The sequence below is a fragment of the Furipterus horrens genome, unplaced genomic scaffold (genome assembly GCF_987537825.1).
Source record: "Furipterus horrens unplaced genomic scaffold, mFurHor1.1.pri manual_scaffold_6, whole genome shotgun sequence".
In the NCBI taxonomy this organism is placed as follows: domain Eukaryota; kingdom Metazoa; phylum Chordata; class Mammalia; order Chiroptera; family Furipteridae; genus Furipterus; species Furipterus horrens.
Window position 1 is genome coordinate 175,458,058 of NW_028327176.1, and position 23,405 is coordinate 175,481,462.

Genomic DNA, 23,405 nt, shown 5'->3' on the forward strand with positions numbered 1-23,405 from the left:
TTCATTTGCGTATTTATGTGTTGTCATTTTAGTTCTTTCCCTTGGCAGCAGTCAGCAGTGTCATTATAGCTGCTGAAAAAATAGACAGTTTTTAAAATTTATATCATACTGCTATGGGAGTTGTAAGCGAAATTCAAAATAGGTTCCATTATCTTAGCTTGTACTATTATATCCTGTCCCATATTGTTATAGATGGCCTTTGAGTCATCCTTTCATAAGTGACGAACCCTTTCTAACCTTCCCTCATGCCATCCATACATGATTGAAATGGGATATTTATTTAGTGAAAGGAACAATGAAGGAAATTATATCAATTGCCTCTCTTCTCTTCCTCCAGCTCTTAGTCACCTTCAATTTCACAGGGTATGGAGAAATACCAATGTATAATTTCACAGGTTACTTCATAAATGTTGAAAGTTTTTCAAATCAAAGCCTAGTTGTATTAAGCAACCATGGGCAATAGTGTTCTCTATAACTTGATATATGTGTCTGGTCTTCTGACCCAGAGCCCCTGTCATCTGCTACTATTAGCCACCTCAGTGTTCCCCTTGTCACCACTGATGGGAATTAAGCTGTCCCTGGAGCCCGTCTGGCCTTAGACTTCTAACACTGCTTCTGTGCATGCAGTAAAAGTTTGAGAGCTCTTTTTGGTGGTGGTGTTATTTGAGGGTGGGGTTAGATGGTGGGAAGAAGAATACATTTTACACAGAGCAATATAATTGTAAAACCATCTCTAACAGATCTTTTTCTATATATTACATCTATTAATTTCACATATAACAATAATAGGTAAAATAATAGCTTTTGGTAAGGCAAAACTCAGTTCTTTATAATAAGTAAAGTGTACCCTGGCTGAGTGACTGAGTTGCTTGGAGTTTGTCCCATATACCAAAAGGTTGCAGGTTCAATTCCTGGTCAAGGTTGCAGGTTCAATGACAGGAGGCAATTGATCGATGTTTCTTTCTCTCCCTCTGTTTCTCTTTCTACTCCCATCCTTCCTCTCTTTCTAAAAATTGATAAACATATCAGGTGAGGATTAAAAAAATAAGCAAAGTATAAAATCACATAAAGGGATTCATCAGGAGTTTTTTCTGTTTTTGTTCAGGATAAGCATAGTTAAAAATGTCCCTAAATTCCAACACTAAATCCCTTTGGACATTAATTTATTCTGTTGTAATTATGAGAGTATTTACTTTGTTCATTTATGAAAAATCCTACCCTGGCTGGTGTGGCTCAGTTGGAGCATCATCTCGGACAGAAAGGTCATGGGTTTGATTCCTGGTCAGGATACCTGCCTGAGTTGTGAGTTTCTTTGCAAGGTTTCATTGATGTCTCTTTTACTGAAATAAATATAAAATAATTTACTAAAATGAATATTAGGATAATTTGTGCTTAAGTGTACATTTCTGTAAGTCCAAAATCATAAGCTTTGTTTTTTATTTTCTTTTAGCTTAAGAAACAGTTGGGTGATAATGAAGCGGTTAGTCAAGAAATAGTTGGTTGTGCCCATTTGGAGAATTATGCTTTGAAAATGTTTTTGTATGCAGATAATGAAGACCGGGCTGCACGATTTCACAAGTAAGTAAAGCAGAAGGAAAATAAAAGTAATGCGTTTAGTTACTCTTGACCAGAATTATCCAGTTTTGATTCAACACTTTCTGACTTCCTAATTAATGATTCAGATTTTTAAAAATTACTTTTAGATCTCAGGATTATTTTGATCCAGGGCAGATTTATTTTTTTAGTAAATATACTCTGAACTAGCCATTCTTTCACATTTCTCAAAATCCAAGAGTTGATTTTAGCCAAAAACAGCCTGATTCCATGATGGTGATTTTAAGAACTCCAACTCCACTAATTCAAATGATTTGCACTTAGCTAATACAGTACTATAATTATATAATCTAATTATATAATCTATTGAACTTTACTGTGCCATATTTATCTGTGTATGAGTGTTGTTACTTTCTCCTAACGACAGATTATAGGAGCTTTATTGTAATCTTAAAATCTGATTTTATTTAAAATATTAATTTCAGAATGCTTTTGTAAACATTGGAATTTTTTTCTTATAGCTACATGACTAATTCTACATCTTAATGTTTTTGCTTAAAACTAGACTACCTCTCTTTTCTCTTCCAGAAACATGATCAAGTCCTTCTATACTGCAAGTCTTTTAATAGATGTCTTAACAGTGTTTGGAGAACTCACTGATGAAGTGAGTGTATATTCTTTATTGTCTTAATAGCTAAAGATCAGTATTGTTGCTATTTTTCAGTTTTATTATGACTTTATTTAGAGAAGCATGTCTATCTGAAACGTAAACAAAAAATTTAATTTTAAATTTGCTACACATTTTAAAAATTATAAGCAAAAGATGACATTATTTTTAATAATATATATATTGTAGTATGTTCTTTAAATTCAAGTATGTATTTTGCCCTTTAGCAATACATGACTACTGTATTCAGCAGCTCAGGTTTTGAGTTTGATATTATTAAATGTTTATATATTACTAATTCTATATGCTGTTACGTTTCTTCACTGTTATTTGGTATACAGTGCAGGCAGAGACTTTTTTAGAACATTTTCTATTTTATTTCTACTGAGAAATATTTATGATTTGTTTCTGTTATAAAATACATATAGAACATGATATTTTACAAATATTTCATTTATTAATTTGTTTCCATAATCATTCTAAGATATAAGTAGAATGCATATTCATTTTATACATGAGCAAATTGAGGCTAAGTGATGAACATTGCTGTGAGTGCTGTGTTTTTTTTTTTCACTGTCGCAAGAAAATTTGTTTTCTGAGAGGGGAGATAACTAATCTAGAAAGAGACAGGGAGGAAAGAAAAGAACCATAATGAGACTGATAAAGGCATGTTATATTTGTGATTTGAAATCTATGAAGAACATTGCTTTCTGTGATACGATTTTTTTTTTTCAAAATGAACAGCTCATAGTAAAGTTCCAAACAAAATGAAGTATAATCTATGAGATATTTGCATTTTTCTAAAACAATTGATCAGAACTGTATGTTTGTATGTAAAATGAAGGCTTGATGGTTAAAAGCTGGGTTTTTGCATTGGCAAGAGTTGTGCTGGACTATTCAAAATTGTGCTGAATAAGAGATAGCGTTGCTGTGTGATTGTTCCTTTTGTTTCAAAACACCAGGCACCCTTGGCCCTTACCTACCCAGCATTCCCCAGCTTCAGACAACCAGAAACCATCCCCAGATAGTTCCAGAACACCCTCTAGTTCGTGGTCCATGCCCATTGAGAGACCCCACTGTCCAGTCTATTTGAGACAGAGTAGTGTAAGAGGAAACTGAGACCTGGAGTGTGGAAACCTGAAATGCTTCTGACCAGGTGGCATATTTTCTATTCTGAAGGCCCGATGGAGCCACACTATTTAGCGCCCTTTCTGCTCCCGTCTCCTGTTACTGATCTGGATGTTTTTTCCCTCTGTTGTACTAGTACGGGGCACTATACTAGATACTTGAGGATGTTGAGGTGATTTAAACATGGCGTTATGGAAAGCTTTAGATAGTTCAGTACAGTTTGGAGAGTATCAGGCAGGCAAAACAGAATAACGGATGTCCGATTAGAAAAGTAAGTCAGGTCAGAAAAAATCCTGGTAGGAAGAAGGGAGAAGAAAGGTAGCCTAGCAATACGGGGTGGTCAGTGTTGGAGGGAGCACACCGAACGCCTAAGGCCTTCCCTTTGACTTTTGTACATAAAGATTTTTCAGTCTTATAATTAAATTTGGTTTACCTTTCTTTTTAAGAAATAGTTGTCTTTTTTTTTTTTAAAGCCACTGGTTCACCATCTAAATTACTGCAATTTACCTAATTATTTTCATATTATTTTCCAGTTGTTTTTCTATGCAACCTGTTCTCCGTTGTCATTGTTTTACTGAAGAACCTATAGGGACTTTTCATTTCCAGGCATTGCAAGTTCATCCTTCCTGTGGTGCTTCTTACCAATCCTATTTCATGTTTGTCAGGCCAGTCTGCTTACCACTCTCCCTGCTTTCAGCACTGGGAACTTTGTAATTTTAGCCGCTTTAAGTCTTACCTTCTCTTTGAGTCTTAGCTACATTGTCCTAGCCCTTGAAATGAATTCCTCGGTTCCCTCAACTCGTCCACCTTTAGAGCCTCAACTGTGTGAATATTACACAATAAATGTATTGACTTAAGTGCAGTTTGCACGTTGAGTAAATACAGTGGCTAATTAGTATTTCAAAAGGTAATAGTTTAGCTTTTTATTTCTCTATTTGTAGATGGAAATCATATTCAGACCTGTGTTTACACAGAACATTCATAACTCTTCTGGAATGTAATAGATCTCAGTTACACACAGTATTTTGGTCTGTTTCCCGATACTTTTTCCCTTTCAGTTTCATGTCATTCATAGTTGTACAAAACTAAGTAAAGTCTATATTTCCTTTAGTCTTTAACTGCTTATATATGTCTATTTTATCCTCCACTGTTGTTTTTCCACTCCTATTCTGTTTGAGGTATACGCATTAAACTCTTTTAACTGTGCCTTACATAATTCAGTTTCAGTATTTAGTTATATTTGTTGTTATGCAAAGTCCCAACATTTCTGTAGCTTCTTGGATTCAGTGTCCCATTTGCAGCTGTAGAGTCACCAGAATAAACTTTAACTTTGTATTGTAAAGAAAGAAATGTTCAAAACACCTTTTATTTTCCTACCATATCCTCTTGATTACTCTATTATCAATATAATTGATAGCTATTTTTTGTGTTTTCAAATTATTTTACTTCTAACAATGTCTTAACGAGCACATATCATTTTACCTTTTTTCTTTTATAGTTTTTGGTTTAGGTTCAAATCTGCTAATGTAGGAAGAATATGAAAATCACTTATAAAAGATAACACTCTCTTATCTGTTGGGTTTCTGCTAATCTGAAAGAATTAAATGAATATGGTATGTTTTTCTGCCCTCACAGACCTTGTGTTTTAACTTGGAGAGAGAAGCAGAATAAAGAACTATAATGATAGGTGGCCTAGTAGTGATAAAATACAGGAAGGGGACCACTTCTACCACCTGTCAGGCACTGTACTTAGGCGCTTTAGATATATTCTGTTCAATCTTTTGCAACTGCGAATTATAGTGAGAGAACTGAGAGGGTCAGAAAAATAAGAGTACCTCGTCTCCAGATGCTGTAGCCCAGAACAGTGTTCTCTGATGCAGTCATAAAGAGCCAGATTTTTTTATCTTAATTTGCAATCTGTTGGAGACTGATTGTTTTGTAAAATATAAGTAATTATTGACATTAGAAAAGTGAAACTTAAAAAAGACATGCAAAATACAAGCCTAGTTTGCTGTAAATTTCCTAAATACTCTAAATTTCTCTCCTATCCCTAACTGGTGAGCAGTGGGCTGACTAGCACTGGTTCTGGGACCGCATGTTGTTTAGCAGGTCCCTCTGTGGAAGACCCTAGTGAGGCCCATTTGTATCCCAATCTGGGACTCACTTCTGGGAAAATAAGGCTGCAACATGGCTGGAGCAATATGTGCATGTGTAGCCCTCTGGAAGGAGGTAGCCTGTTTAAGGTGCCACTTACACTGGAAGTTTCTGAATTAAGCAACCTCTTACTGCTAGCCTAGAAAACCATTTAGAGTGGGAGAGATTTATCTAATTTCAAAAGCATGTGTTCTGTACATACACCTGCACTTAATATTTAATTAATTTTGAACGGAGTGTTTTTGCATGCCGTATTAGTACACAGGCATTGGCTTCAAATTCCACGTGCCACTTCATAACTGACTTTGAGTAAGTTATTTGACTTATATAAGCCTGTTCCCGCATCTGTAAAATGAAGAAAATTATAATACCTATTTCATCAAGTAGTCCTGGATAAAAAATGAGAAAAGGCACATAAAGACTTTAACAAAGTACCTAGCAATATGAATGCTTAAAAAATATTAGTTCTTGGTTCTATTAGTTGATGAATAAAGTTCTAGTGTAATACATTTAGAGAGGACATCAGCAAATACATGAATATTTTAATGGAAACTATTCAAAACTCAACTTTATAGTTACTTAGATGAATTTATTTAGCAATAGATATGCATTATGTGTTGCTACTAACTAGATTTGGAGGTCCAAAATATAGAGTCCCCCAAAGAGAAAGCAGAAATAAAATATAAAATGAAAGATTTTGAAGAAATAGTGACCATAGATTTTTCTAAATTGGTTGAAAAAAGTTATGGATCCAGGAAGCTCAGTGAACCTCAAATAAAATAAATACAAAGAAAACCATATCTGAGGACATCATAGCCAGACCAGTGATGTTCAGCAATAGAAGAGAAAATCTTGAAAGAGCAGTCTTGGGAAACAGCACATTATAAACAAGGTAATAATGCTTTGAAGGATGGTTGACTTCTCTCTTTTTAAAAAAGTATTAACAGGAAGATAATGAACTTGACATATTTAAAGTACTAAAAGAAAAAAAAACAAAATAGGCAAAGCCAATCAACTCAGAATTCTATAAAGAACAAAAGTTCCCTTCAAAAAAATGAAAGTAAATTAAAAGACATTTTCAGGCAAATTAATTCATTGCTAGCAAATCTGCACCAAAGATCTAAAGAACTAAAGAGCAGAAATTCTGGAAGTTTTTCAGTCTGAAGGAAAATAATACCAAATGGCAACTTGGATTTATAGGATGGAATGAAGTATATTGGACATAGTATGTAGGTAAATATATACATTTTCTAAAAACCTATAAATTTGTTTATTTTTTAAAAGATATAAACTTTAAATAAAATTGTTATAACTATACATATATATTTGCTTTTTAAAATCTGTATTGTACTTTTTCCCATTACCAGCTACTCCCCCCCCCCCCCCCCCCCCCCCCCGCAGCAGCCGCCACACTGTTGTCGGTGTCCGTGAGTCTTTCGTTTTCCTTTTGCTCAACCCAGAAGAAGGCAGGGAAAGGGAGGAGAGAGAAACAAAAACTGATGGGACTAATGTAAAGCAAATAGCAAATTTTAGGCCCAGATACAGTTGTATCAGTAAGTACCATAAATGTAAATGGACTAATACCGCAATTTAAAAGTAGAGGTTTTCAGACTAGATAAAAAATAAGCTCTAACTTTATATTATTTACAAGAGGCACCCTATATGTATTTAGATACAAATGTTTTATAAATGAAAGCATGAGAGAAATAGTCAATACAGTATAAATACTAAGTAAGCAAAATCCCAAGTGGCCATATTAATATTAGACAAAGTAAACTTTAAGAAGATATGTTACTAGAGGTAAAATGGGACATTTTGTAATGATAGAGTTTAGTTCATCAAGAAGATATTATAGTTAAAAATGTCTATGCATTGAGTAGCAGAATTATAAACTATACAGAACAAAAATTGATAGAAATAAAAGAAAAATATACATAAATTCACAATCGTACTTGGAGATTTAACACACACCCCTTAGTCATCAGTAGAATAAGTAGTTTAAAAACAGCAAAATTAACTAAAATGAATAGACTGGCCACATCAAATATTAGCTAGAATGTGGGAAAACAAGAGCTTTCATACATTGCTTGGCAAATATGTTAGACGTTATAACCACTTTGGGAAAAGATTTGGCAGATTTTTATAAAGTTAAACATACACCTACCCTTTTACCCAGTAATTCCTGCTTGGTGTTTATCCAAGAGAAATGAACACATATGTCCAGAGAAAGACTTGTTCAAGAGTACTCATAGGGACTTTATTCATAATGGCCCACAGCTGGGAACAATCCAGATATCCACCAACAGAGGAATTGATAAATAAATTGTGCTGTTATTTAAATGTAAAAAGGGACTACTGATATATACCCTAAAACAGGAATGAATCTTACAGTGATTTAGCTGAGGGAAAGAAGACGCAAAAGAATACAAATTGTGTGATTTCTTTCACCTAAAGACAAATTTATTCTAGTGAAAAAAATTAGGTTTTTGAGGGCAGGGGGAAGGGAGAAATTTATCCAAAAAGGAATATAAAGGAACTTTCTTGGGAACTAGAAATATTATATTTTGATAGAAGTATGTTTTACAGAGGCATATCTATTTTTCAGAGCTCATCAAATTATACATTTAAGATTTATGCATGTCAAGGTATGTCAGTTTTACCACAAAAAAGGTTAAATATTGAACTGTTGTTTATAGGTTTGCTTTTTCTTGATGGTATTAGGTCGTCGATTCTAAAACTGCTTTCTCTGTATACTAGGATTGAGCAAATGAGTAAATATATTGAGGGAATCAGGTTTCTCACTTCTGGGAAAAGAACATAAAATATGGGATGGGAAAATACTACATTGTGTTGCGTTGGATCAGAATTGGATTGGAGATGTCCATAATAACTCCTGCTTTTAAATATGTTAGATCAATAGAGAAAATTCAGTATATGTATGTAGATGGTATATATGTATACTACAAATGTGTGTATATACAATATATGCATCCATTTATGTGTATACAGCATATATCATAGCTGTGTGTATACATGCACATGAAACATAGTTCCTATATCTGTACTGAAAGTACCTGGAAGCAGTGATGCATCGATAGGAATGAGCACCCATAGTGCCTGATTTTGGGTTGTAAATACCATCACCTATAGAAGGAGCCAGGATTCTTGTAGAAGAGGCTGAATTTAAGGCAGCATCAGGAAAAGTACTAAATGCAGTTGGACCTTCTTGTACCAGAAAATAAAGAAGTTTTCATGTAATCACAGAAACATGTCAGAAGAATCCAGAAACCAGTTTGAAAGGGTTTCCACTATCCAGGTCAGGACAATTTGAGCATCAAAATAAGAATGATATTAATAAGTGATAACCATTGATTAAAATAAGAATCTATGAATCTGTACGGATACAGACAATGCAATGCAATGAAGTGAAATGAATGAATGAATGAATGAGCGAGTGATGGAATAACAGAGAAGGTTCTTTACAGTAGAATTCTAAGTAATGAGTATAGAAGTAAAGATGAAGTTAGAAATAATTAATGGAGTTTAAAACTAGTGGGTTAAAAGTTTGATGAAGAGAATATTTACAGTAGTCTCTAAATATCTTTCCTCAAATTGCTTATTAATTTTAAAAGGGAAAATAGAGGAGAATGGAGAAATCTGTCTAACACCACTTTAACGAGTCAGGCAACCTAGCACCAATATTGGGACCAACTGATATCATGTGTCTCCTAATAAGATGAAGTGAGAAAGACATACATCACTTCAGTGCCAGTCCTGCTAAAAATGCATGAGGAAACATCAGACAAGTTCAAATAGATAGACATTTTCCAAGTAGGCTGCTTTCTTTTTTTTTTTTTTTTTTAATGTCAAGTCAGGTAACACTAACAAAGACTTCTGGATTAAAGACTAAAAAGATATGTCAACTAAATAATGCATGCTTCTTAAATTAGACCCAGGGGAGGGGTAACTTCCAAGGACATTATTTGGACAGTTGACAGAATTTATTGGGATGGTAGATCAGATAGCATTCTTGCATAAGTGTGACATTTCCTGATTTTAATAACCGTTGTGTATGGGGTTGTCCTTGATCTTAGAAAATGCTTAATGAAAGCATTAGGGTCACAGTGACTTCCCACTTACAGAAAAAAAATGCATATATATAACTAAACAGATTGCTTATTATTCTATCATAAGTAGTATGTTTATATGTACAGGGTGAGGCAAAAGTAGGCTTCCAGTTGTTTGTATGGAAAATAATAGAATAGTTAATAGAGTATACAAGAATAAACTTTTTGCATACTCTCAACTGTAAACCTACTTTTGCCCTATCCTATATATATAAATTGATAGATTGATTAAACATAGAAAAGTGTAAATAGTTGGGGAACTTGAGTGAAAAGTGTATGTTAGTATCTTTTACTGTATTTAAACTTTTCTCTGAATGTTATTTCATAAAACTCTGGGCAGTTTTTGTTGGTTTTTTGTTTGTTTGTTCAAAAGGTAACATTTGTTCCTTTTCTTACCCCAGTAGATTTTATATTAAACAGTTAATTTCTACCATCTTGGGAAATACTTTGGTTAATTGGAATGTATGTTCCAAATATTATTATAAAAGTAGAGTCGTTAACTTTAAGTATTTGTGTATTGTAGCTATGTATTTTTATGTATTTATGGTTATGTAAATTTAGATATTTGTGTATTATGTTTAGGATATTTTGATACAGTTTTACTCTAGTTTTTAGAACTTGCTTTATCAGATTTTAGTTGCTTTGAAAAATATAGAAGTCTAAAAATACTTAGTATATCTCCATTAGGAAATACATGTAATTTGTGATTATGAATACTTGAATATTTGAGTCATTGTGATAATAAACTTGCTGGAAATGTGTCTTTCCAAGCATTTCTCATTATATTATGTCCAGTGTTCCTATGAGTTATATAGAGCCCCTGTTTTTGCTTAATATACTTGGTAGAATAGAAGGACTAAGAGGGACTAAGAGTATAAATGTGTTGTTACCACCAAGTTAGAGATTATTAATTTCTATTGTATTACTAACTACTTTGAATTATTATGAAAGCTATGAATTCTCTCCATGTATATGTATATTACATTTTCTGCATGTAATTCAGGGAGTTTCACAGATACCCTCAACCCTGTCCACTGACCATTTCCTGAAAGCATAGGTCAAACTGTGTGCTCAAGATTATTAGTCACATTTCTATATGCAAAAAAACGTTTTACTCCAGTTCAGTGTTTTTCGTAGAATGGTTTCAGGACAGCCATCTTCACAGTCATTCAGGGCACTGGAATTTTTTTTGTTGTTTCTTAAGAAAACCATGAAATCCATCCTATCACCAAATATTTTACTATAAATCAAGCATGGTTCCAGGTACCAGTATTACCACAGTGCATAGAATCCTTGCCTTCGTGGGAATCCTATTCCTGTGGTGGAGAAAGACAATAAACAAGTTAATAAATAAAATGTAGTTTGTCAAGTGATGTGTCATGCAGAAACTCAAGGTGGAGATAGAAGAGTCAGTTTAAAGAGAAGGCAATATTTTTTAGCAAATCCTTGAAGAAGGTAAGGGAATGAATTATACAGATGCTGGGAAGTGGCAAGAGAAAACGCAGAGGTTTGAGACAGGAAAGGTTACCTACTCAAGAAAGAGCAAATGCTGTAGGAATCTGGTAGATAGTACACTTAATAAATAGCCCACTGGGAGATTAAAAAAAAAAAAAGAATGGCAACTGATATGGTTTGTGAACTGGAGAGAGAGAGAATGAATGTGAATGGACGGGCCTCTGCTGAAGAGACTGCCTCTTTAGTTCAGGTAATGATTACCAAATAAATGTGGGCCCTTTGTTTCTACAGCTTCCATTTTTGACCAGAAGTTAGGAATGTGGATTTTCTCTGACTTATCTAGTATTTAATTATGTGGAAAACAATTCCTATGTAAACATCTATGAGAGTCAGCATTGATTGAGTCGGCCAGTTTAAAATCTTTGTTAGGACAGGGTATGTAAGATTATTTGGAGTCAGAGGACTAGTAAACAAAGGACATAGGATGGAAACCAGGAGACAAGAGTGTCATAAAAACCAGGAATAGACAGTGTTTCACAAATGTTGGGATGGTTCAGTGTTTATCATGCTACTGAGAAGTTTGGGAAGATGATGCCTGAGAGGTGGCCATTGGATTTACCAGTGGGAGTGGGTGTTTGGTGAAATTAGCAAGAGGAGTTTTTCAAGTGAACCAGTAGCTTAAATGAGGAGGCTGGCACGTGTGGCCCCTTGCCATTGGCAGGCGTGGGTACATTGAGATTCTCTGAATTTTTTTTTTTTTTTACAAAAATAAGAACCAAACAAAAAAGAATAAAGAGAAAGTTTCTCCCTAGAATGAACTGAATGAAGACTTTAAATGTGGATACTTCTTTTGAAAAGCTTCTTTGTGAAGTGGAAAAAATTATAACCATACCTGGAAGTTGGAAATCAAAATATAGAACCTTTTTTAAAATGGAATATCTAAGAGAGTTGTTTGATAAGGAAAAGGAAATTAAATATGGCACAAATTCAGTAATTTGGGTTTCAGTACCTTTTAGGTTTCTGTATACTATCTGTAGTATCTAGAGAATCTCAAAATACTCAACTAAGTATCTGGACTGTACGCAAAAGCAAATTAAAGTTGTTTTCAACATAATAAAACTATTTGTTCTCTCAAACTCTTATGTGCATACAAATCCTCTGGGGATCTTTTTACAGTACAGATTCTTATGCAGGCTTGAAGATTCTGCATTTCTAATAAGCTCTCAGTTGATAGCAGTACTACTGATCCAAGGGTATCATTAAGGTCCAGTAACTGTATGAACTAAAACTCACTATTTCACCCAAAATTCTGACAGATGTTATTCTCGTATATTTTTGTTTTTTTTTAAGCAAAGTTTTGTCTTATTTTATAACATATAGCAGCTAGTGGATTCTTCACTGATATTTTCTTTTACAACAACCTCATAAGGTATTGCTTTCCCCTTTTTGGAACTAAAATAATTGAGACTCAGAGCTGGTAAGTGGTACGCTACAGGTTAAAGGGTACAGATTGCCCAGCCCTCTGTGTCGTGTTCATTTGCTTGCTGTAGCCACTGCATCATCCTAGTTTTCCTAGGTTTGTACAGATCGGTTTTTTCCTCCAGTGAAAATAGTTCAATTTATTGTTATGTTTCATAGTTAGTTTTTGGATTTCATCTAGTCTAGTTTTCTCTCTCCGTGTGCATAAAAGTTGCAAGTTTTGCTTGCAGCACACTCCCATACTTCCATTGTAGACTTTTCCTGAAGTTTGAAACCATAGAAGAGCTAGATGTGAGTTTTGAGGAAGATGGCTTTTCATGAAGCCTGTCGCGCTCTAGACAGTTGGTAGAATCCAGATGGGGTGGGTGCCAGACTTTCAGAGCCATTCAGTGCAAAGATAGGTTTTATTTAAAACGGTGATATAGGTTATCATGAATGTATATTTTACTTGACTTTTTTACTGCAGTCGAACACTGACGTAAAAATATTTCTTTTAGAATGTGAAACACAGGAAGTATGCACGGTGGAAGGCGACATATATCCATAATTGTTTAAAGAATGGAGAGACTCCTCAAGCAGGGCCTGTTGGAATTGAAGAAGATAACGGTATGTATTTATTTATCTAAGTAAAATGATTTAGTAGAATCATAATTGGTCATTATATTCTTATTTAAAGTTTTCTGAAGGAATTGTACAATTTTGTTTCCCCCATCAGGTCCAAGATTCATGAAAGTTGGATATAAAATCATAAATTTAGGGACAGTAAGGGATTAAGACCAAACTCCTCAAATGTCAGACTTCGTCAACAAAATGGCTTGGAGATATCCTGCCTCTAATGAGATTTCATTCCTACATGGAACAGACAATTCATTTGTAATTTAAAAAATATTTCCAAACCAAAGGACACTCATTATTTTTTCTCGATCTGAGCTTTTGGGGGGAATGGGGGATTGACCATACATTCATATAGCTCAAATTTATACAGTATATAAAAAATAAGTGAATTTCCCATTTCCATCACGTTCCTCATATTCCTTGATCCTACTGTAACCCCAATCAATAAAATTTTTAAAGTTTTTTGTGTATCTTTACAGAGATATTTTTTATGAATTTGCAAGTAAGTACGAATAAATATACTCCTTTTTTCACACAATTGGTAATATATACACACTGTTCTGCACCTAGTTCTTTTGTTGTTGTTCAGTATTACTTTTTTACTTAATATATACAGGAAAATTTCACTGTCTCATAATAAGTGGTTTTATAAAATTAAATAATGAAAAATGAAGTTCTCATTACTTCATTGGTATTTCAGTTAATGAATAATGGAAAATGAAAAACATTTTTTACTTACTCATTTTTACTTATTAAATATATAGGAAATTGAGTGTTACAACGGGAACAAGCACTGTTCTCTGAATTAAGATAGTCATGATTTTTGCATTTGTTATAGAACTTTTAGGCATCTGTGAGGACAAGTATCGAATTCGTGGATTAATGAACTTTCTTTTAAAGGGTTAGTAAATTTTTTAAAAGATTTTATTTATATTTGGAGAGAGGGAAGGGAGGAAGAAAGAGAGGGAGAGACACATAGATGTGTGAGAGAAAACATGCATCGGTTGCCGCTCACATGTACCCCAACCGGGGACAGAACCCACAACCCAGGCATGTGCCCTGACTGAATGAACTGGAGACCTGTCAGTCTGCAAGAGGACGCTCAACCAACTGAGCCATGCTGGTTAGGGCAGACAGTAAATATTTTAGACTTGTAGGAGATACAGTTTTTGTTGCAACTGCTTGACTCTGCTCTTGTAGTGGAAAAGTAGCCACAGACAAAATGTAATCTAATGAACGTGTCTATATTTTAATAAAACTTTATTTACAAAAATAGGCAGCCAACCTACTGGTTATACTTGGCTAACTCCAGCTTAATCCATCTCCTTAGATCTGTTATTATAGTGAATTCTATCAAATGATTGCCTTACTTTGAACCAACTTACATTGTGTAAAAATCCCCATTTGGCCATAATTAATTCTTTGATTATACTGATGGATTTAATTTGCTACTACTGTATTGTTTAGTATTTTTGTATTGACATAAGTAAAATTGGCTGCAGGTTTACTTCTTGGTATCCGTTTTACACTTCATAGGTATAATCGAATGTGTGTGTGTATGTGTGTGTGTGTGAGAGAGAGAGAGAGAGAGAGAGCGAGAAACAGAACCCAGCTGGCCCTGATATTGAAAATGGTTTGCTGTCACTATTTTCTATGGATATTTACACTGGTGGTTTTTTGTTTTTTTAATTTTCTCAATCAGTGCCCAGTGAATTAATGTGTACTAATGAAATGAGTGATATTTTTGTTCTTTTAGGCCATTTTAATAATTTCTGCATATGTGAGTTGCCCTCATAATTTTTCAGATTACAGTTGTGTTGCAGTTCTGCATGAAGATATATGTTCTTTGTTGTATAAGTATTCACTTTCAAAACATAACAGCTCTGCTGAGTATTTCCACATATTATTAAAAAAGGAATAGATAGCAGATATGCACAGGAAAAGATGCTGAAATCTTTAGTCTTTAGGGAAAAGCACATTAAGAATGTAATAAGATACTTTACACACCTACTGGAATCTAAAATTTAATCAGCTGATGGTACCAAGTTCTGACAAAATTGCCAGCTAGCTGGAACATTGCTCTTGGGAAAATAAAAGGAAAACAGGTTAACAGTTTTGTATAAAATTAAAAGTACACTTAGCATGTGATCTAGCAATCCCACGCCTAGGTATTTATTTCCTCAGGAGAAATGCAAACATGACCATGCAAAGGCCTGTACATAAATGTTTATTTTTAGCAGCTTTATTTGTAATTGCCGAAAACATAAAATGATTCAGATGCCATCCTTGTGTGAACGGAACGACAAATTGTGGAATATCTTTGTAGTGGAATACTACTCAGCAGTCAAAGGTAATGAACTGTTGATTTATGCAACAGTGTGGTCTGATTTTAAAAGCATCTTGCTGAGTTAATGACGCCAACTACAAAAGGCTGAATACTGTATGCCTGCATTTATGTAACATTCTGGAAAAGGCAGTGGTCTAGGGACTTTAATCAGATCAGTCAGTGTCTAGGCGAGAAGATGGGATTTACTAGAAAGGAACATAGGAAAAGGTTTGGGGGGTGACAGGAATATCCTGTTTGTGGCTGTGGTGGTGATTACCCATGGGATAAGTTTGTCAGTGCTGTATCCCCAGATGTGTACATTTTACTGTATGTCAATTATACCTCAATAAATTCTCCTTTAAAAGACAAAAGAAGAAAGTTGGAAAGACACGAAAATCTTTGTTTTATTTATTTATTCAGGGGACTGTTGAGAATTTTAAATGCCACTCAGTGAAAAAGGCACACTATAGTTTTACGTATGACTATGTAAATTATTTTGTAGTCCATTCTCTAGAGAAATAAACATTCATGCAACATTTCACGTTAACTTTTTGCTCTCTGTTCTGAGCATACTTTATAATGTGTTCCCATCTAATCTTTAAGCGGTCTTTTTCACATAGAATGCTTCCTATAGTCATCTTATATAATAAAAGTCTTGCATTCATATAGTACCTTTAAGTTTATAAATCATTTTCATATATCCCAGGCCTTCAAAGATTCCTAAGAGATAGTTTAGGTTATACATGTTTTACAGTGAGGTTCCCCATGGGTTTTGAGTCATAGAACTACAAAGAGGAAGAACTGCAACTTGAGATTTGGCCTTTTTATTCCAAGTTCTTTGTTGTTGTTTTTTTACATTAACACTACAACATTAATAATATAATATATTAACTTGTTATAGTTATTAAGTGTTTAAAATGGAATCTTATAAAGCCTGTTACCTTTCTGGGTTAACAGTAAATTGCCACAACACAATTTCTCACTTATTCATTTAATATTTGAGAATGTTTTACATACTTCTTTTCCTACTTTAATACTGACTATAATCAGGAATGTTTTCTGTCAGTCCTGCTGTTTATAAGTGTCCATAAGAAAAGATCCAGGATTCTTAACTTGCTAAGCATGACTCCACAATCTGGCACTGACTCCTTTACCAGTTTTATTTCCTATTCTGCTACTGTCTTAGTTGGAGTGGCTTCCATAACCAAATACCATAAGCAGGGTGGTTTAAGGAACAGGTATATATTTCCATACAGGTCCAGAGTCTGGAAAGGCTAAGGTCAAGGTTTGTCAGGGACTGGTTGTAGGTGAGAGTCTGCTTTCTGGCTTCCAGACAACCACCTTCTCTTTGTGTTCTCATATGGTGGAGAGACACACAGAGAAATCTTTTTTCTTATAAGGCTGCAGTCCTATCAAATCGGGGCTCTACCATTACGATGTCATTTAACCATAGTCAAATTTTAAAGATTCTGTATCCATATAGGGATTCATCCTATGAATTTTGGGGCAGAGGACACTGTTCAGTTCCACAGTAGCTATTTAACCTTTTATTACAACCATTGAAGTTAAGAGCCAGAAAGTACCTTATTCCTCCTCATCAACTGCTCGTCTTTTTTTGCCTATCTGAATCTTTCCTATCTAATGATCTGTCTTCTGAATTTTACCAAGCTACTTTATGTATGTGTATAATGTATGTCTATAAAGTCTTATAAAATATATAGTATTTAATATAGTGAGGGTTTACTAGTTCGGTTTTATTTAAAACTTTATTAGACACATACACTATTATAATTATTATTTTTTTGTTAATTTCCTAACCTTATTATGAAACATCCTCTTGTGTCTTATAATATTTTTTGACAGGATTACCTGGCTGGTGTGGCTTACTCGCGCTGCAGAGCAAAAGGTCACCAGTTCAATTCCTGGTGAGGGCACATGCCTAGGTTGTGGGTTTGGTCCCCAGTTGGGGCATGCGAGAGGCAACCAATCAGTGTTTCTCTCCCTCCCTTTCTCCCTCCCTTCCTCTCTCTCTGAAAACTAATAAATTTTTTAAAAAATCTCTTTTGTCTGTTACTGAAATTAGCACTTCAGCTTTTGCCTGCTTGGTATTTACATGGTATACCTGTGTTCATCCTTTTCTTTTAAACATGTATGAATCTCAAAGCATATAGTTGTTGTTGTTTTTAGTCTGTCAACATCAGTCTTTGAAATAGTGTTTAATCTATTTACATTTAATGTAGTTATTGCTGTAGCTAGATTAAGCCTAGTATTTTTGCCATTGTTTTTTGTTAGTTTCATCTGTTTCATTCCCTTTTGCAGTTTTCTCTGGTGAGTTTTTTCTTTTTCATTCATTATGACTATTTTTTTCTCTATTATATAGTTCCTGTTTTTTAAGTTATTTCCTGTTGATTTCAATATCTGGGTCATTTGAGGAATCTTTTTGTATAAATTCTCTTTTCCCCGTGACTCTGGTCACATTTTCTTCTCCCCTCCCCATGAAATTTCTATTAATTTTTATTGTTGATAAATAAACAATCCTGTAGCACCTTTGCCTTCTTATATTTTTCTCTGTGAAGTCTTGATTCTTGTTATAGCAGACAGTTCACTTGCCTGAACTCAAACACTGCCCCTCTTTCTTTCATCTTCAAGGCTGTTGCTTTTTTAGGCCCCCTGGGACCTTCCCCAAGTGCACATACACATTTGAGGGCCATACAGGTATTTAGCTGGGATTCACATACACATTTTAAGACCCACTTTTCTGCAACACTTCTTTTTCTGCAAACCATTGAGTGCCCTCAGGGGAAAAGCCACAAAAAAGCATTTCTTACTTGGTGAGATTTCCTCTCTCGTGGGCCATCTTCACTCTAGTTTCTACCAGCTTTCAGTTACTCTCCACGCATTTGAACAGTGTTTTTTTCCTTCCTGGAATGTGTCAATGTTGGAGTTCTCTAACACAGGAGAAAATTACTGTGTTGTCTATAAGGTATGAATACATCTACAGGGTTACTCAGTAAAATAAGTATCTCAGAGTAGTAGATAGTTTATTTAAAATTATACTGAACATGTACTGTGTTGATGATCAGCCAAGCAATTATTTAAAAATGCAATAGGAAACCTGTTTCAGACATCTGTGATTCTAGCTTGCATTTATTTTATTTTTAAGTGCTAAAATTCCCAAAAGTGACTAGTTGTCATTTTAAATAGACTGTCAAAATTCTCGAAGTAGTTTTCAAATTCAGCTACTGATATGTAATATATTTTAAAAGTCTACATTTTAAAACTTATCAATGCGAAGTCTCTTGTTACTTATTTCTCTATAGACAGCTGAATGAAATTTTATTTCTTTTTTGTTGTTGATTAACTTAATTTGGACAACAAACCACAGATAGTCATTTAATAGCTAATAAATAACAGGTAGTGAATAAAAAGGCAGCTTCAGAAAATAGAGTTCTTATAGGGTAGCATAAATGTGACATGTTCTGCCAAAAATGAAAAATTTTTATAAGTTTAAAGAATGGGTTTAAAAGAAGTTTACTCTTAGGAAAACTATACTACATGCAAAGATTTTATAGAATTGGAATTAGAATTAAAAGAAATGGTAATCATATTGTCAGGCATAACTAAATGTTTAGAAAATATTTAAAACTATTATTTTAACAGATATAGTCTGCTCATCAACAACGATAAATAGATTTGCATCTGAAGGTCTGTCATGCCTATATAGCAAAATAAGAATATTCAGCATTTTTATTTCAAAATACCTAGTTTAACTTTGCGTGTGTACTCTTGAATAGATGTTGAAGAAAATGAAGATGTTGGAGCAGCCTCTCTGCCCACGCAGCCACCTCAGCCTTCGTCTTCAGCTTACGACCCCAGCAGCATGCCATCAAGTAGCTACACTGGAGTACAGATCCCTCCCGGTGCCCACGCTCCCGCGAACACGCCCGCAGAAGTGCCTCACAGCACAGGTAGGAGATCAAAGCTCACCAGGTTTGGGACTCTTCTTTCCTAAGTAAGAACTGCACTGCTTATGGTGTCTGTGCCTCGTAGCGAAGGTCATGAAGCATGATAGGGCCTTTAAGTTCCATTTGGACCCACACAAAACAAACAACATTAAATTCTTTTCATAGAAGTTTTAGTATCAGTTGCACAGTGGATCTTTGGTTCTCAAACTAAAATTTGTTCTAGACGGCTGTTTGAGAAGCAATCTCTTCAAAAACTGAATCATTTTTGCCATTTCGAAATCCTGTATCAGCATGAAAGGCAGAGGCAGATTTAAGGCAGGCGCACTGGGCGCGCGTCCTGGGCCCCGACTTCTGAAGGGCCCCGCAAGTTTACAACTTGTACGTAATTAAAATTGCACATATGAAACCAAACTTGGAGTCATTGGAAAACAGTGTAAAAGTGGGGTTTTGCGGGGCTCTTCAGAAGTTGGGGCCCAGGGCGTGCACCATTAAATCTGCCTCTGAAGGGTTTTCCGGTCAAGAACCAAAGTTTTGTTCCACAACCGAGACATTTTTTCCATGAACACCTTGGTCGAGAAGCAAATTGTTTGAGATGGGAGATGTTTGAGATCCAAGGTTTGATTGTATTTTAATTTTATGAGAAATGACAGAACATTTACATATATTTATTACTATTAATCTTATATTTTATTAATAAGAATAGCTTCTAATTCTTTTTATATGTGTTGATTTCTTTTTCTTCCCCTCCCATTCTGCCCCCTTCACTGTTGTTCAAGAGCAGCTCTGAGATGAGGGAGCTTTAGCGTAGGGTGTGTCAGTCACCGCCTTGCTGCAACAGCAGGGTTTGACTGCTCTGCCTTGTTAACCGAGGACCCTGCTCTGCCGTCATGTGATTGATGGAGGGAGTACAGAATCTCAGGAGCAGTGGGATATCTCAGGCTAGTGAAAGGAGAAGGTTTGGGGGGTTTGCTTGTTTTTCTAAGATTACAAATATGTGGCTAAAACAGGGAAGTGATATCTACCATCTTGGAATAATTCAGGACTGTATGTCTTTTCATAGTAAAAAGATCTAACAAAATTAGTCATCAATAAATTATTAGCAATAAAGATATTTTTCTAAATTGAAAAGAGATGCTTTTCCATGTACAGTATTCCCTCACTTATCGCCGGTATTATGTTCTAGAACACACACACACACACACACACACGCGCGACAGGTGAAAACCCGCGAGGTAGGAACCTTACATTTATTTTAGTATTTATATATATTTAAGGCTTTATAAACCCTTCCCACACACTTATAAACCATTCTCAGTCCCTTATTAACCTTTCCCACTCCCTTATTAACCTTTTCCACACTTTCATAAACACTACTTATGTTCCTAAACATATTCTACACTCCTAAACCTACGTAACTTTAACAACATACATATACAGTACCACAAAATCCCACGATATAGCGAAAAATCCACCATAATTAAATACAATATTTTTTAAAATACCGTGATATAGAGAGGGACTCCTGTACTTGTATTGTTAACATAGCGTCACCACTGCTTCCAAAGAGAGGGGTATTTAAAACCATAATTTAAATCTTTTAACTTCTAACTTTTTAAAATATTTTAATAAAAATTGTTAAAATTTTAACTTTCAGCATAAGGGTAATTTGCAGTAGTAGTAAACTATACAAACATTTCAAAACAATTAATAAACTGAGTCATCCTTTGAGTCCTGATTTCTACCGTCTCTGTTACGTAACACCCCATGACTTCACTGACTTACAGCTTCAGTTTACCCCAACCGTTTCTTTTTACGTGAGTAATAGTTTTAACACTGATCTCTTTTGTGTCTTCTTTCATTCTGTATATTTTACTCTGCTTTTCTTATCGCTTTATTGTCTATGTGATAACATTAATAGACAAACCAATTTGAATGTTTGTAAGTAAAATTTTATAGCACACTTGTAAATATTTTATCTTTTAGAAATATTAAAAATTTCTGTGGGATGGTATAAGCAAAACCTGCTACTTGGGTGTATTAATCTTAAATGAATACTGTTTGAATTACACTACTAAATGTAAACACTAATCAAGAGCTTCAGACACAAGTGTCCCTGTAGAAGAGTGAAGTGAGAATAAAATGCATTTTAGAATCCAGTAATGTTGGTCATTAGTTTCTGCCCCTTGCTAAACCACAAACTGAACTGTTATTCACCTTCCTTTGACCTAGGTTTTTCCTCTTTCTAAAATGAAATCAATCATGCTTAACTTCTCATGGTTTTTTAAATTATTAAAAGGGCAAAAGAATAAAAATTGACTAAGTACTATGCCTGACACAAATTAGCAAATCAGAAAATTAGCTTTCTTTTCTTTTTTTTCTTCCTTCCTATTTCTTTGGCAAAGAAAGACAGGGTATTTATTAGTAGGTTAATGAACACTTACAGTCATTTTGTGAATCAAAGGAAGTGTCATATTTTGGGATAGGATATGACCTTGAAAAACTGCCTAAGGGATATTACTTTAGACAGTATATCTTATGGCACACTAGTGGTATAGCCATATATACATATTTTATAGGAAGATATCCTATATGTACATATGTTGAGGGAATGTATACTTCCGGTAGAAGGGACATATCAGGTTGAACTATATGAAATTGCTATTTTTGTCCAATAAAAGTGATAGAATATTGGTAGTTTTATACATTCAAACTAACAGGCAATATCTCCTGCTTAGAAAATTTATCACATTAAAATAGACGTTAGGAGGTGGTCTTCTAGTAGGAGATTTTCTGGCATGAACAGGCCATTTCGATCTAGTCAAGTTCTGACCTTTTTTTTCTCTTTCTCTCTCTTTTGTTCCTCAGAGCGGAGGCAATAAAACTAAAAACCTATGACTTTTCTTAGGATAAGATCCTATCTTGTTACTTTATACACTCTTATAGACTTAGCATTTAAATAACTATAGCTATTTTATAAATATTCTTACAGAAACTGTATCAGATATTTGTTGTCCTTAATTTACAAACAGTAAAGAAATTAGGCAATTATCCCAAGAAAATTAAAATACAAACTTACCTAGTAAGTAACAGAACTGGAGTTTGAACCCAGGTCATTCTGATTTCATGTTTTGGGCACCTTCGTTTTTTTTCCCCTTTCTTTAAGGAGCTTATATTCTATCAGATCAAAACCTACTTTTCTGATATATATTCCCACGTAAGATGGATTTGAGATGTTGGAATCTTCTCTTTGCTGGCAGAATTTTTTTCTATTATGTTTAAAACACTTAAATCAGTTTATAGTTGCCTAATAGAAAATGAAATAAGATTTTTAGTTTATAAATATAGCAGATGTTTCCCCTCTTAACTCACTTTAAGAATGATTTACTTTCTCTCATATAAAGGTCCAGGATGCACTTTTATCAAAGGGAAATCCTTAAGATAGGTGAAAAGAATAGTGTGTACTAATACACAGTTTTCAGTTCTTCCACAAGAAACTAATAGGGGTACAGCAAGAGCAGGGGCAGTGATTATTTAAGGAGGCCATGCGTTTGCTCTTGTGTGTTAACCGCTCTAATATCAGATGTGAGCAACATGTACTGATTTCTCTCTTGAAACACTCACTTTTGCAGCTGGTAAATGTAGAGGAAGATTTCAGTGAATAATCTAAATACATTAAAGAATAATTTTTCAGCTAATGCTAGGCTTTTAATCGTAAATGCAGCTCACCTCATTTATATTAAAAGCTTCTGTTGTTGCTTTTCTAAGTGTTCAGCAGCGCTGCATTTGAGTTCCTCTGTACAGCTGTCAAAGCTGTGTGTGTTCCGGCCCCGTCACTTGTGTCGCTGTTTTCTGTGCTTACACTGAAGGGTCACTCGTCCCAACCCTCCTGTTTTCTTGCCGCTACTTACAGTGTTCCTAATGGAGAGCCTGCCCTC

General features: G+C 34.5%; 1 protein-coding gene across 1 annotated transcript in view; it reads left to right on the forward strand.

Moving 5' to 3' along the window:
* Positions 1-23,405, forward strand: part of VTA1 (vesicle trafficking 1) — a 52,247-nt gene that overhangs the window by 22,129 nt on the left and 6,713 nt on the right. Inside the window, exons 3-6 of the mRNA XM_090280680.1 lie at positions 1,451-1,578; positions 2,143-2,218; positions 13,062-13,170; positions 19,300-19,473. Of these exons, the coding sequence (XP_090136806.1) occupies positions 1,451-1,578; positions 2,143-2,218; positions 13,062-13,170; positions 19,300-19,473 (487 nt within the window). The remainder of the gene's footprint in view (positions 1-1,450; positions 1,579-2,142; positions 2,219-13,061; positions 13,171-19,299; positions 19,474-23,405) is intronic.